Source organism: Phaseolus vulgaris, chromosome 8 (assembly GCF_000499845.2).
Source record: "Phaseolus vulgaris cultivar G19833 chromosome 8, P. vulgaris v2.0, whole genome shotgun sequence".
NCBI lineage: Eukaryota > Viridiplantae > Streptophyta > Magnoliopsida > Fabales > Fabaceae > Phaseolus > Phaseolus vulgaris.
The window spans coordinates 40,797,389-40,811,052 of NC_023752.2; the positions used below are offsets into that span (position 1 = coordinate 40,797,389).

General features: G+C 34.9%; 3 protein-coding genes across 8 annotated transcripts; 1 reads left to right on the forward strand and 2 right to left on the reverse strand.

The window, feature by feature from the left end:
- Positions 1–130: 130 nt before the first annotated feature.
- On the forward strand, positions 131–2,185 carry LOC137824409 (pentatricopeptide repeat-containing protein At3g04760, chloroplastic-like). Its single transcript, XM_068630046.1, is given in 2 exon segments — positions 131–1,997; positions 1,999–2,185. Coding segments are annotated over 2 exon segments (1,761 nt in total). The 5' UTR covers positions 131–311; the 3' UTR covers positions 2,074–2,185.
- Positions 2,186–3,562: 1,377 nt separating this feature from the next.
- Positions 3,563–7,926, reverse strand: LOC137826151 (pentatricopeptide repeat-containing protein At1g08610). Its single transcript, XM_068632018.1, has 3 exons — positions 7,685–7,926; positions 5,256–7,199; positions 3,563–3,883 (listed from the first exon to the last, which is right to left on the reverse strand). Exon 2 carries the CDS (start codon positions 7,093–7,095, stop codon positions 5,326–5,328), a length of 1,770 nt encoding a protein of 589 aa, XP_068488119.1. The 5' UTR covers positions 7,096–7,199; positions 7,685–7,926; the 3' UTR covers positions 3,563–3,883; positions 5,256–5,325.
- Positions 7,927–10,477: 2,551 nt separating this feature from the next.
- LOC137824261 (uncharacterized) lies at positions 10,478–13,664 on the reverse strand. 6 transcript variants are annotated; one of them, XR_011083226.1, is made up of 9 exons: positions 13,285–13,599; positions 12,999–13,176; positions 12,782–12,879; positions 12,647–12,693; positions 12,512–12,569; positions 11,277–11,373; positions 10,896–10,981; positions 10,725–10,804; positions 10,478–10,574 (listed from the first exon to the last, which is right to left on the reverse strand). XR_011083226.1 is itself a non-coding variant. In XM_068629819.1 (7 exons), exons 1-6 carry the CDS (start codon positions 13,504–13,506, stop codon positions 10,751–10,753), a joined length of 735 nt encoding a protein of 244 aa, XP_068485920.1. In that variant the 5' UTR covers positions 13,507–13,599; the 3' UTR covers positions 10,478–10,574; positions 10,725–10,750. The 6 variants fall into 6 exon arrangements, 2 of the variants coding, with proteins under 2 accessions (XP_068485920.1, XP_068485919.1); XR_011083227.1 differs by lacking the exon at positions 12,512–12,569; XR_011083224.1 differs by having other exon boundaries at positions 10,478–10,804.

Below are 13,664 nucleotides of genomic sequence, written 5' to 3' on the forward strand. Positions count from 1 at the left end.
ACATAATGTAGGCTGAAGACATGCTAATTCAGTAATTTTGTATTATTAAAGTTACCTTGAGTATTTTCGGGTGCCTCTGGTCTCTTCCATAAACTAAAAAAGATAGGATAAAACAAATTTAATGAAACATAAAATAATAATTGCGGTCTCCAATCCATTTCCTTGGTGTTGGATTTCCTCATTCTTTCAATCCCTTATCCACAAACCAACCCCTAAATTTTCCTCTGCAACTTCCTTCCCCTGTGATTCTGTCTGGGTACCCATTTGTCGATGAGCAGAGAAACCAGCAACTTCAACCCACGGCCTCGTCAATGACAACAGTTTCAACCGAATTCCTGTCGCATACCCTCTCACTTCGAACAAACTCGAAGGGGGCGTGGCATCCAAAACCCAACACTGTCATCACATGCAGAATCCCGGTTCTAAATGAAGACAACCCCAGCAAGCGAAAGAACAACTACAATAAGGGAAACGGCAGGGTTAGTTCTTCAGACACAAGGCCCCGACATTACGACTTTCGAGACACCCATCACATGAGAGCCCTCAACAGGTTGTGCAGAACGGGCAAATACACCGAAGCCCTCTATTTTCTGGAGCAAATGGTGAAGAGGGGTTACAAACCCGACGTCATTCTTTGCACCAAGCTCATCAAGGGCTTGTTCACTTCCAAGAAAACAGAGAAAGCGGTGCAAGTCATGGAGATTCTGGAACAGCATGGTGACCCTGATGCTTTTGCTTACAATGCAGTGATTAGTGGGTTCTGCAGGAGCGATAGATTTGATGCTGCAAATGGGGTGCTTCTAAGAATGAAGAATAGAGGATTCTCCCCTGATGTTGTCACCTACAACATTCTCATTGGGAGCCTCTGTGCAAGGGGAAAGCTTGATTTGGCTATGAAGGTTATGGATCAGTTGATGAAAGATAACTGCAACCCCACTGTGATCACTTACACTATCTTGATAGAAGCGACTATCATACACGGTGTCATTGACAAGGCAATGAAGCTTCTTGATGAGATGGTGTCAAGAGGACTTCAACCGGACATGTACACTTACAATGTGATTGTGAGGGGTATGTGCAAACGAGGATTGGTGGATCGAGCGTTTGAGTTTGTTTGTAATTTGAGCACCACCCCGAGTTTGAACCTCTACAACTTGGTTTTGAAGGGTCTTTTGAATGAGGGAAGATGGAAAACCGGGGAGAGGTTGATGTCTGATATGATGGTGAAGGGTTGTGAGCCGAACGTTGTGACTTACAGCGTTTTGATTAATTCGCTTTGCCGTGATGGCAAAACTGGGGAGGCTGTAGATTTGTTGAAGGTTATGAAGGAGAAGGGGTTGAGCCCTGATGCTTACTGCTATGATCCGTTGATTTCTGCGTTCTGCAAAGAGGGGAAAGTGGATTTGGCTATAGGGTTTGTGGATGATATGGTATCTGCTGGATGGTTGCCTGACATTATCAACTACAACACCATCATGGGGTCTCTGTGTAAGAAGGGAAGAGGTGATGAGGCTTTGAGCATCTTTAAGAAGCTTGATGAAGTGGGCTGTCCTCCAAATGTGAGTTCATATAACACAATGTTGGGAGCACTGTGGAGTAGTGGGGACAAAATTAGAGCATTGAGGATGGTTTTGGAGATGCTGAACAACGGTCTTGATCCTGATAGGATCACTTATAATTCACTCATATCTTGTTTGTGCAGAGATGGGATGGTGGATGAGGCCATTGGGTTGTTGGTGGACATGGAAAGGAGCGAGTGGCAACCTACTGTTATTAGTTACAACATTGTTCTTCTTGGATTGTGCAAAGCACACAGAATAGTGGATGCCATTGAGGTGCTAGCTGTTATGGTTGACAATGGATGCCAGCCAAATCAAACAACTTACACGTTGTTGGTCGAAGGGATTAGCTATGCTGGATGGCCAAGTGATGCTGTGGAGCTGGCAAAATCCCTTTCTAGTATGAAGGCTATTTCTCAAGATTTATTCAGACGTTTAAACAAACAAAGCCTTTTCCGTGCCTGATGTGTGCAAATACAAGGAGCTCGCTTTATCAGATTACACTAAATTCTAGGGCACAAAGCTGATTTATTTGGGTCTTCTAATTGAGAGTTTGTTCAAATCATTTTAATGTGTCATCTGCTAATTTGCTAATTTACCAAGTCTCTGTTGTTTAAAGTGCCTAATTTTTGCCTCATTGTTTTCATGACTTGTGCAGAGAATTGAAATCTGTCAAAATCTATAGCTTCTGCAAGTATCCTTTCGTGAACACATTAGATCTTGATAACAATGATTAGCAAATCAAAAAGAAAAAAAAAGGTTTTTTAAAATTATCCAGGAATTATTAAAAAATCACTAGAGAACATATTTCTTTATCATTCAAAAACCCTTTTTAATTCCTTAAAAGTAACAATTAGCAATTGCCAACCTATATGATATGATTTATGCAGTAAATAAAATAATGTAATGAAGTTTTATAAATAACTTGTTACTTGACAACGATCATGATATGAAGAATAGGTAACTTCTTACTTGAGAGATTTCAAAAATTCTACTCTATTAATGATTACATACTATTAGTTAAAACTTTTATAAATGATATTGTTTTTGGATCACCTAATAGATACATTTGGCAAGAATTTGCAAATGTTAATGTAGGAGTTTGAGATGTTCATAATTGTCAACCAATTTACGATAAGAAAAGTTGTCCAACAAAAGTATAAGTAGTAGTAACCTTCTTTCTTGGACTTCAAGAATGATTATTACAAGAGGCTATCTTAATGTTAATGAAAATGAAATGGGAAATGAGTAGATCAAGTCAATAAAGAGGTACGATAGATTATTTACTTTACCTTACCAATAGAAGACCTAATATCATGCAAAGTGTATGTTATGAAGATAAATCAACAACACCCATGATTACTACATGCTATCTTAATATTAATGAAAAGGGAAAATGAGTAGATAAAGTCAAATAAAGAGGTATGATAGATTATTAATTCTATCTCACTACTAGAAGACCTAATATCATGCAAAGTGTACGTTAAGACGATTTTAATATACTTTAGGATAACTAAGTAGTTCTTTAAATTAAAAGGAAAAATGTTATACATCCTACAAATCAATGCAAAAAAGGAATGTGCTTGGCCAACCAAAATCAAATCCATATTATTATTGCTGAGTTGATAATAATGCACTCTAATTACTAAAAGTTGAGCACTAAAGACACCAAAAATATAGAATGCATTAATTTTTTTATGACAAATGCCACTTTTGCACTCTTTCCCTTGCTCTTTATATATCTAACAGGATTCTAAGCTCGATTCCTATAAAAGGAAATAGTATCATAAGACCTTTACTGAACATTTATTTTGCATATCACGATTGATGTTTTTCTCACAACCTTTGGGCAATTGAACAAAAATCTTGAGACCAAAAAATAAAATATATAATTTAGTCCTAATTAAAATGAAAATTCCAAACAAGTTCAAGGGCTAAGTTATATGATTAACTTAAAAAATATATGATTAACCTAAAATAACTCGCAAGATCGCATGGATGTGTGCAATAATGACAAACTTTAATCCCTAAAATTGCATGATAAAAACTAAAAAATGCTCTTAAATTGTATTATACAAGCCAATGGAACGAACTTAAAACTACCAAACTTAACACATGGATAAAACTTATTGTTCAACAATCGAGTTATCTAAAATCTACAAACTTGAAGATTAGATTTACTTTAAAAATAACTTAACACGAGCACATGTTCATGTCAACTTCAACTACCGAAATTCTAGTTCATGCTGAGGACAGTACTAGCCAATACTGTCGGATCTTGCAGCCCCACGAAACTATTCGTCAAAACTTCCCAGCATGCTTTCCTACATTGGCAAATACCCACAGTAAAAATTAGCGACTCTTAGGCACACATGTTACTTCCAGTTTTAGGGAGCAACCATGATTCATCACATAAGACTAGCACCGGAAAAAACTACATAACTGAATAACAAGGTAAGACTATGGAGAATAAAAGTTTAGTAAATCTCTGTTTTGGTCTTGAGATTGTATGCGTTTTTCACTTTAATCCCTGTTTTTCAAGTTTAACTACAAATCCTTGAATTCGCAAATGTAACAAAGTCTCGTTCATTTATTTGAAGTCCTATTCCACTACCTTTTTTCAGTGACATTAAGGTGAAAATTAAGTAAAGACTAATTCACTGATGTTTACAGTCTCAAGTACAAGAACAGAGGTTTACTAAATAAAAATCTAGTAAAATGCCTTCCAACTTGATCTAAAGTTCTGATATCAAAAGCTAAGCTAACAGCAGAGAATGAAATTAAAATTCAAGGATATGCTAGAATTAACAAAAAATAATGGAATGGAATTATATTAGACTCCATTATATGGATAGTGTACAGTGAAATCAGATGGAACGCAATCCCTTCCATAAGATACAACACCCCTCTTTTTCACCATCTAATTTGAGAGTATAATATGGAATTTGTCATCTTTTTTTACATTTCATCATAAAAAAATCCAAATAATAGAATAGTAAGTTTACCCCATCTTAGTCTATTCTATTTCCATTTCATTTACCAGTAGATATCCAAACATAAACATATTACAAGAAACTCAATTCTCTAGTAGCCTTATGACCTATATAACACGGACATTTCATTTTATTAATGTCAACAACATACAATGTAATTTTAGCTCAAGATTAATGGTAGTAAGTTGTGCTTAATTTAGTAAAATATAATAGCACCAAGGGTGGTTGCAAATTGTCATTATAGACATGAAAGAAAGAGGCAAGTTGTAAATTAACAGAAAAAAGGAACTAAGGCAATGACATTGTAACACGTATTTGTTAGAACAATTACAAAATTAGCTGCATCAAAATTTGGAAAAAAAAAACAGCACAATCTAGAAACAAAAAACTTATGGAGTTAGCCATCATTACATTCAACCAATTATTAACAATTATTAACAGATCTCAGAATGAAGGATTTGGATCCTCTTTTGTTCAGGGGAAGATTTGTTCCCCAAATTCTTTATCTCGCTATAGCCTCTACCACGAATAGGGAGAAATAGAAATAGAGAGAACTTAGGGTGTGTAACACCCTTATCTCACTCTAGTCTCTACCGTGATTAGAGAGAAATATAAATAGAGAGAACTTAGGGAGTGTGACACTAATCCTAATAGGCACGATCAAAGCCCCACAACCACAAGCAAAGGGGATCAAAAGAATTACCTGAGAGAACGTATAATCTGTACATGGTCATAAGCATGAAATTTTGCCTATCTTTACACACAAACTCCAATTAATTCAACATGATTTCTTCTTTCAGAATATTCCATTTGATCAACGTCTGATGCAAATCATTAGCCTCTCTTTGCATACCCCCATCAGCAACAGATTTGATTAAAGCAGAATATATCCTCTTATCTGGATTGTATTGACTTTTCACCATCAAATCTAGAACTTGAATTGCAATATCAACCTTCTTTTTTCTGCATAATCCAAGGATTACACATTTATACGCAGTACTTTTAATCCTTTGTTCTTTCTTACACATCTTCTTTAGCAGCTCTGTAGCTTCCTCAAATTGATCAGCCCCGCATAACCCCCAAGTCAAACTAGTGTGAGTAATTTCATCAGGAATTATTCCCTTTTCCACCATTTCATCATACAATTTTTTTGCTGACTCCATGAAACCCAATCTAGCCAGCCCATCAATTAAAATATTATAGGTGACTAACCCAGGAGAATAGTTAGTACCTGCCAATAGGTTAAGTAACTGGATGCCCTCCTCTACAAACCCCTCCTTACATAGACCACTTAGAAGAGTATTGTATGTTATAATATCTGGCGAACAGTTCTTAATAACCATTGTGCTGTAGAGGCTTAAGGCACGGTCCAAAAGTCCAGATTTACAAAAGCCATTTAGAAGAATATTGTACGTAACCTGTGTAGGAGGATGGGAGGTCTCATTCATAATCCTCACAACATCATCAACTTCATCCCAATATTGATGGTTAATAAGAGAGTGGATAAGGGTATTGTATGTCACAACATTGGGCTGCATTCCATGGGATAGAAGATTTGATATAACCAAATCCGTATCCTTGTATTTCCCTTGTTTAGAAGTCAAATTTACAAGAGAGTTATATGTAACAATATCAGGATAACAGCCTTCCATTACCATATCTTCCAGTAGTTCTAGGGCTTGAGCAGCCCCACAATATTTGCAAACCAGCTCAATAAGCACGGTATAGGTAATCAGATAAGGAGGGCAGCCTTTTCTCAATTGGTCTCTCCAAAAACTAATTGCCTGATGATAATCCCCCATATCAAATAGGCAGCGAATTATTGTATTATAAGTAACTGCATCTGGGGAGCAACCACTCAGGCTCATATCTTCTACCAGATCAAGGGCAGATCTTAAATGACCTTTTTTACACAGGCCACCAATAACTATGTTGTATGTAATTGTGTCAGGAATTCCACCAGACATGACCATTTTGTTCATTATTTTGCAAGCTTCACCTATAATACCTTTTCTAATAAAACCTCGGATCAAATTCGTGCAAGAAAGGAAATGCGGTATTTGACTTTTCCGTGTCATGACATCAATCAACCTTGCCGCAACTGTTAACTTTCCTAGACTGCAGAGCCTCTGAAGAATTTTATTGTTGGTGGTTTCATCGTTTTCAACAAATGGTGCCTCTGGTGACAGACTCGGAGAGTTTCTAGAATTGTTTGAATCCATTAGTTCCCTGGAATTTCTCCTTACACCAACAAAATCACTTTCAGAGCCACGACCTTCATGGTCAGCTTCAATAACTCTATCAATTAAAACACTTCCCTGAAAACTTCTACACCGCAATCCTTTCCAAGGAAAAGAATATTTAGTTGAACAAAAGTAATCACCAAAATAAATTCGGTGTAGGGTAGGCGGTTTTTTCCTTGAACTGTGAACCAAAGCAGAACTAGCACATAAAATACAGCTCTCTTCTTTGTTGCAACCAAGCAGACCATTCAAAGAATGGGAGCTGAAAACATTGTTTTGCAGAGTAGCTATATGTCCCATTGTAGTTGTTCAGTCAAGTATATTGATTGGACAGTCTCAAGCTATAAACGGCCGGCGCACTTCTCATTCACCAACCCTCTTTTCCCTATAAAGTTGGGACTCAGCTGTAAAAGTTCAAAACAATAAGATGTATCTTTGTTACAATAAACACATACGAAAAACAAAAGAAGAAGCACACAGCACCACTAATGAGAGACGGAAATAACATAACGGAAATTCCAATAACCATCACAATAATCTTGTAACAATATAATAACATCATTTGCTAGCATCCTACAATAGTATAGATTAAAACAGCTGTAAAGATGAAATATCGAAAGCTGCACTGCTTCTCCGTACATTAGAGAGCAAAAAAAATATAGATATTTAGGTGTTGGGCAGGGAAAGGATAAGATAACGTAACATTATCTAGAGGAGAGAGATTGAAGAAGGAGAATTTTGATTAGAGTAATAACAAGAATCAGTGGTTAGAGATTCTAAAGGGGCCATAGTTGGCGTAAAACAATTGTAGAGAATAGAAATTGAAATTATGGTTGAAAGTTTGTCCTTGAATGTTATCTAAAAGTACAAAAATTGCGACCAGACTCACCAGTAGAAGTGACAGTGAGCAGTAGAAGCAAAGGCGTGAGGAAGAACCGTCGAGAAATGCAGCAGCTTCGGAGGGTCGATAGCTGTGGCGGCAATGGAGAAAACGAAGTAGTTGGGGTTTACGACTTTTTATATCTAAAACCCACAACAAGCCTACCCCTGCAACACCCCAAGCCGCGGAATTTGTATTATTTTAAATCTTTATTTCTATCAACTTGGCTTTAATATTTCACTTCTGTGAATGAAAATATACAATATCAGATAGAATTTATTAAGAAAATCAGTCAGATTTCTTAAATATAATACTTCTACCAACGTTTATTTGGTTATAAAAATAATATACTTTAAAGAAATACAATTATTTTTTAAAATGATAGTTAATTACTATGTGATTTATTATATATTTTCATTTTCAATGAAATTACGATTCAAAGTAAATAGTAATTATTAAATAATTCATTAAGAATATATATATATATATAAACAATTTAAATGTTTTTTTATATTTTACAAAATAATAAAATGTGATATCTCTGATATTCTATTTTGCTGTTAGATCTCATGATTCATTTCTCAAACTATCTTAAATTATTTTCATTTTTTAAATCTAGAATTTAGGTCCAAAACTCCAAATATTAAATTAAGAAAATTACATGATTAAACACCATTACATAACCCATTGTTTAATGAGGTCGATACTTTCATTTTCTTAATGAAATATCATTAAGATCCATGACACATAAAAGTTAATGTACTAAAAGTACTCGTTTAATCTTTTTTGAGAAGTAGTAGTCTCATTTCATTTGTTAGATTGTAAGTGATTTATCCTCCTCAACTTATTTGTGAAAATACAATTTATTGAGAGTAATATTTAATGGTATAAATTAAAGATCAATTATTATATTTATATAAATATGGTATTAATAAATTTATTTAGTAAAATATATTTTACCTTTGAAATGCAAGCGCTTTAAAATGTTATTAATAATGATGTACACTAACACTTCTTTAAATAAATTATCAAATTGAAAAAAAAATATGATTTATATGTGAACTGGATCAGAGCGTTTAGAGTTCAGCGCTTGGTCGAACCTCAGCACTTGTCATAGGTAGGTCAGTTCGACTCGTGGGCCAAGTTGGTGGGCCAGGTGATTAGGCCCCAAATGTATGTGTAGTCCCTTTCTTATATAACCCTTCGTGCATAAGTCCTAGAATGCTAGCGAGGGGTTTGGACCTAGGGGTGTGCTTAGTGCACATGAGGTCTAGTTTAAGTAAATGTTTTCCTTTAAACCTAAGCCCATGTGTGCTAGGGCACATAGATGTTAGGTTGCATGCATTCAAAAGATAGCGTAGTGCCACGTTAAGGGTGGCTACGTGAACAAATTGAACCCCTGATGCTGGTACATGAGTTGGTACCCTGGTAGTAATTCTGTTATTATTTTATGCACTCCATGAAGAAAAGATTTTGTGTTGTTGCAACACCATGAGGGTGTGCCATTGAGCAAAATATTTTCCTGTTGAGTATGCTTTCAGTTGAGATTATATTCTCGTGATAGATTTACAAGAGGTAAACTATAAAAGGGACATGAGATCTCAGGTTAAGGTTTAATGTTTCTAAGACTGAAACTTACTACTTCTTATATCTTATAAGCTCTGTACTGACTTAATCATCAGAGTGCAATCAACAGGTAGGACCCCTATGTTTCAACGAAACTACATTCCAGAACACCAAAAGATAAGACGGGTTCGTAAAAAAATAGACAGAGTTAAAGCTTGTCATCAAAGTCAACCGACGAGCAAGTCAACCAATAAGAATAATATGTAATATTTAACAATAAATTATAGGTTCATGCTATGTTGGAATTTTGTTAAAGAAAATCCGTAAGGTTATGCGTTGGTAGTTTTGTGAAATGTCAAAAATGTTATATGCACCTTTATTCAAGATAAAACTTATAGTGACAAATTTCTATTTATACCGCAATTCAAGGTTAAACTTATAAAGGGACTATGTTTATCATTACTCACTTGACAAATGTAATTTCATTATTTGGTTTAATTTGACTATCATTTGTACCTCCATTTGAATTTAAATGCTGGATGTATCATATGTAGCTTAATTATTATTACGTATCATTTCACACATAATTTATCGGTATTATCGATTTTATCTCTATTAACATAACTTATTTTATTATTTTACTTTTTAAGTTCTGTAATTAATCTAAGCTTAATTAACGATGTATAATAGTAAAAGACTACTTATAATACAATTATAAAAATTAATTATTTTATGATTATTTTTATGAATATACATTTTATAAGTTTAATAATATTTTTAATTTTAATAATAACGATCAATTTTTTTTATATTTTTTATTATTATAAAAAATAGACAAACATGTGTTTTCACTTCTAGAAATAATCGAAACACTGATTGGAAAAATTTGAAAATAAATTAGGTCAAACAAGATTTTACTTAAAAAGATTTGTCCTCTTTAAAAAAAATGGTAAATATAGACATTACTTAAGTTAAAAGTAAATTTTTCATGGGACCTAAAAATATACCTTCCTCTAGTTATTAATGTTCATAATTTTCAATGAAAATCTGTTTTTAACTTCTTAACCAAAGAGCGTGCGTTAAACAAATTTCTTAAAAAAAAATTGTAACCAGTGTTTTGTTAGGTACTTGGCACTAATTTTTGTATAGACAGACATTTAAAAGTTTAGCCTGACTTGTCAATCCATTTTTCCATGGCTTATTTCATGTAAAAACATATCACCCCAAAGCACCAACTTGAGTACTCAATCTAAGATTTTTCATTAATTAAAATACGCAGAAGTCAAATTCAATACATTTTCTGAGTTTTACTTCCTCGTCCTACTGTATAATCCTGAAATATAAACATCAGAAATAAGGTACAGCAAGCAGTTCCTTGGAAATAAATATCTGAAGGGGAGGGAGGCCCTTAAGTCGGCTAAATTTCATATGAAAAGAGAAGTAGCCTTTTGTAAACACCGTTTTACTTAGCCAAGTAGGTAACCTGATTTACACAAATTCTGGCCCTTTTTACTTGTGCAGCACACCTTTCCTGGACAATTTTGGTTTCTTTTGAATGTGATTCTGTCATGTAAACAATAAAAGAATGAAGTTGGACATATAGGAGGATACATTAACGGAACAATTTCAAATCATTGACAAAGAAAATTGCAACCTTCTGTTTCTCCAGTGCTTCATAATCAGTCCTCTCCTTCCAGTTACTCTTGCGTAGTTTTATTGGTCGATTTCCAACATATTTACCTGAAATGGAGACATCAAAGTCAAAATACACATTTCATTGCATTTGCTAAAGTATTGTCTCTTTATGTTGAACGGATTTAGTGACTTGGGATAAGCCCTAAATAAATTCAATAGTAAAAGAAAAAATAATCCATCATGAAGTTTTGGATTGTCAAGCTATCATTTTATCTCCACTTAAATATTTATACCGAATCAAAGCACTAGTCGGCAAAGTAACATATTAAAGAGAAGAGTCAATATATACTTAGACATTACAGAGTAATGCTTAAAGAGAGGCCCATCTTAACTTACTAACCATTCATTTCTTTAAGAGCAGCAGCAAGGTCAGAAGGATTGGCAAAGCTCACAAATCCATAACCTTTTGTTTTACCAGTACGCTTATCTCTGACAACCTAAACAAGATAAAAAAAATACCTTAATCACCCCGCATTACAATGCACCACAAATTTGTAAATTATTGTTTAGTTTGCTTACAGACAAGGAAAAGAAGGCAATTACAAATTACAAACAGATGACTATAATAAACCTTACGTTCTTTAGATGGAACTAAATGTCTCCACCATTAAATAGCATGCCCTCATATTTCCATCAACATAATATGCATGCAAAAATGCTGATTTAACTTCCAATTTCCACCAACTTAATATATTATTCACATTATTCATTATGCACAAAAAACCTAGTTCATAGAGAATGAATAATTAGTTGATAACTAATAGACACAACTATTACTAATTTTACAGTTCATATTTTCACTAACATTATTTTACCAATTTTCTCATTCCAACTGATATAAAAATACACCAATGTTTCCTGCCGACACGCAAAAACAACAACTCTCAGCTGCTCTCTGATAGGCCATTGACCCAAGAAGCCCATTTACAACTACTAACAGACCCAAATGCCAGTTATGCCATTGCCAGCCCATTTGGCTCAAGTATTTCAACCATTAGTCAATGATTCCAAGTGCTGATTATTTTACCCTGTTTTATCTTTCAGTAATTAGAAGCTTCTGGTAGCTTGTGGATCATGCCACCTGCAGGGCTACCCTCAGCACTAGGGTTTCCTTCTCTGTATTTATTGATCAAATCCTAATAAAAAATAACAGAATTTTCACCCTTATTATTGCTAATAATAGTAGTATAGTTTTAGATAGCCTCCGTCAAGGATAGGAACTTTCCCAGGCAAATTTCAAAGTCCTTTTAATGGTCCATTATTTTCATCCACACCTAAACTTAACTTCGTATATTGTTGAAACAATTGCATACTAGTAACATTACCCAAAAAATACAATGGTCGAAATAATTCTGAATAGTTAGAATGCTATGTAGGTTAAACAGAGCAAAACCCGCTAGGAAAAACAATCATCTGCGAATCAACCTGATGCCAGATCTAACAAATTTCAAAATACTCAAAGGACACCTGACTCCATCTATTTCTGATATCAAGATCTCACAACACTACAAAATAATAATCACAACGCTAATTTTAAAATGAATCGATTGTTAAAATTCAGGTTCATTAGGTCACCAGTATATAATTTCAATGGCCCTTGAATTGTGAATAACGAGCAACAACAAGAGGAAACCTGAGATGACAAAATAACACATCAATTTTATCATTAAAAAATGTCTAATCAAATGTGAAGTATAAAATAAGACCTACCTTAAGATACACAAATCATTAACAACTCCACCCCTTCAAACAAAAATCTGAACAGGAAATAAAAAATGCTCACACTAGCACGACAATCATGGCTAAACATAAAGAGAATTCGAGTTAGATGGGAAATCTTCTTACTCGTGCCATGTTAAAGGAAGGAAATCGGGAAAAAGCTTTTGAAAGAACATCATCATTCACTTCATTACCAAGATCACCACAGAAGAGCCGATAGTCATCTAATCATAAAAAAAATAAAAATAGTTCGTGATTTCTTATCTAACTTCAATATACATAAAATTAAATTTACGATATAGTAATGACTACATAATAGTCATAACCATCACCATCATTATACCTTCTGGCCACTCAGCGAGGATAGGATCCTCCCATGATTGGCCAGCAGCTTTGCGAGGAACTGCTTTCCTTTTGGCATCGGTTTTGTGTTCCACATCGCTGCTCGCAATTGCTGCCTTAACATTCTCAAGAGCCTCCGGCGTTATTATTTGAGCATCCCTCTCAAATAGCTGCTGCGCCTGGTCAATCACATAAAATTCAATCACGTTATTCATCCAATAAATTAAATCAATTTACGCCACATTTTTCCTCCTCTTCTTATTCTAAGAAGGAAGAACACGACTGACCTGGTATTGAGGCACGGCGGAGTATACAGCGGGAACTGGTGCCGGCGCAACCGGACCCACGACGGGAGGAGCGGGGATTTGCACGGAAGGGGCGGCGACGTAGGGTGCAGCGTAGTGAGTAGTTGCTGGTTGCTGCAGATGAAAGGGGACGGGGAAATAGGAAGGGTTTGAATAGGAAAACTGCGATTCCGAAGCTGAGGAGGAAGACGGCGGTGTCGTCATGGATCGCAACTCTGATGGAATTCGACAGTGCAAAAGGAAGGAGAAATTGGACTCAAAAACAGCGTTTGGAGTTTTTAGGGTTCATTTTCAGTTATCCCAATTTAATTGATTTGAAAGATTCCGGATAACAACATTTTGGCAGTTTCTTCCTGCACCCC

Coding starts and splice junctions, on each gene's coding strand:
- LOC137826151 (XM_068632018.1), bottom strand. CDS start 7,095: ATGGGACATATAGCTACTCTGCAAAACAATGTTTTCAGCTCCCATTCT.
- LOC137824261 (XM_068629818.1), bottom strand. CDS start 13,506: ATGACGACACCGCCGTCTTCCTCCTCAGCTTCGGAATCGCAGTTTTCC. Junction 10,982..11,276: donor TGCTCTTAAAGAAATGAATG/GTTAGTAAGTTA, acceptor TCTCCATTTCAG/GTAAATATGTTGGAAATCGA. Junction 10,805..10,895: donor AAGCACTGGAGAAACAGAAG/GTTGCAATTTTC, acceptor TTTACATGACAG/AATCACATTCAAAAGAAACC.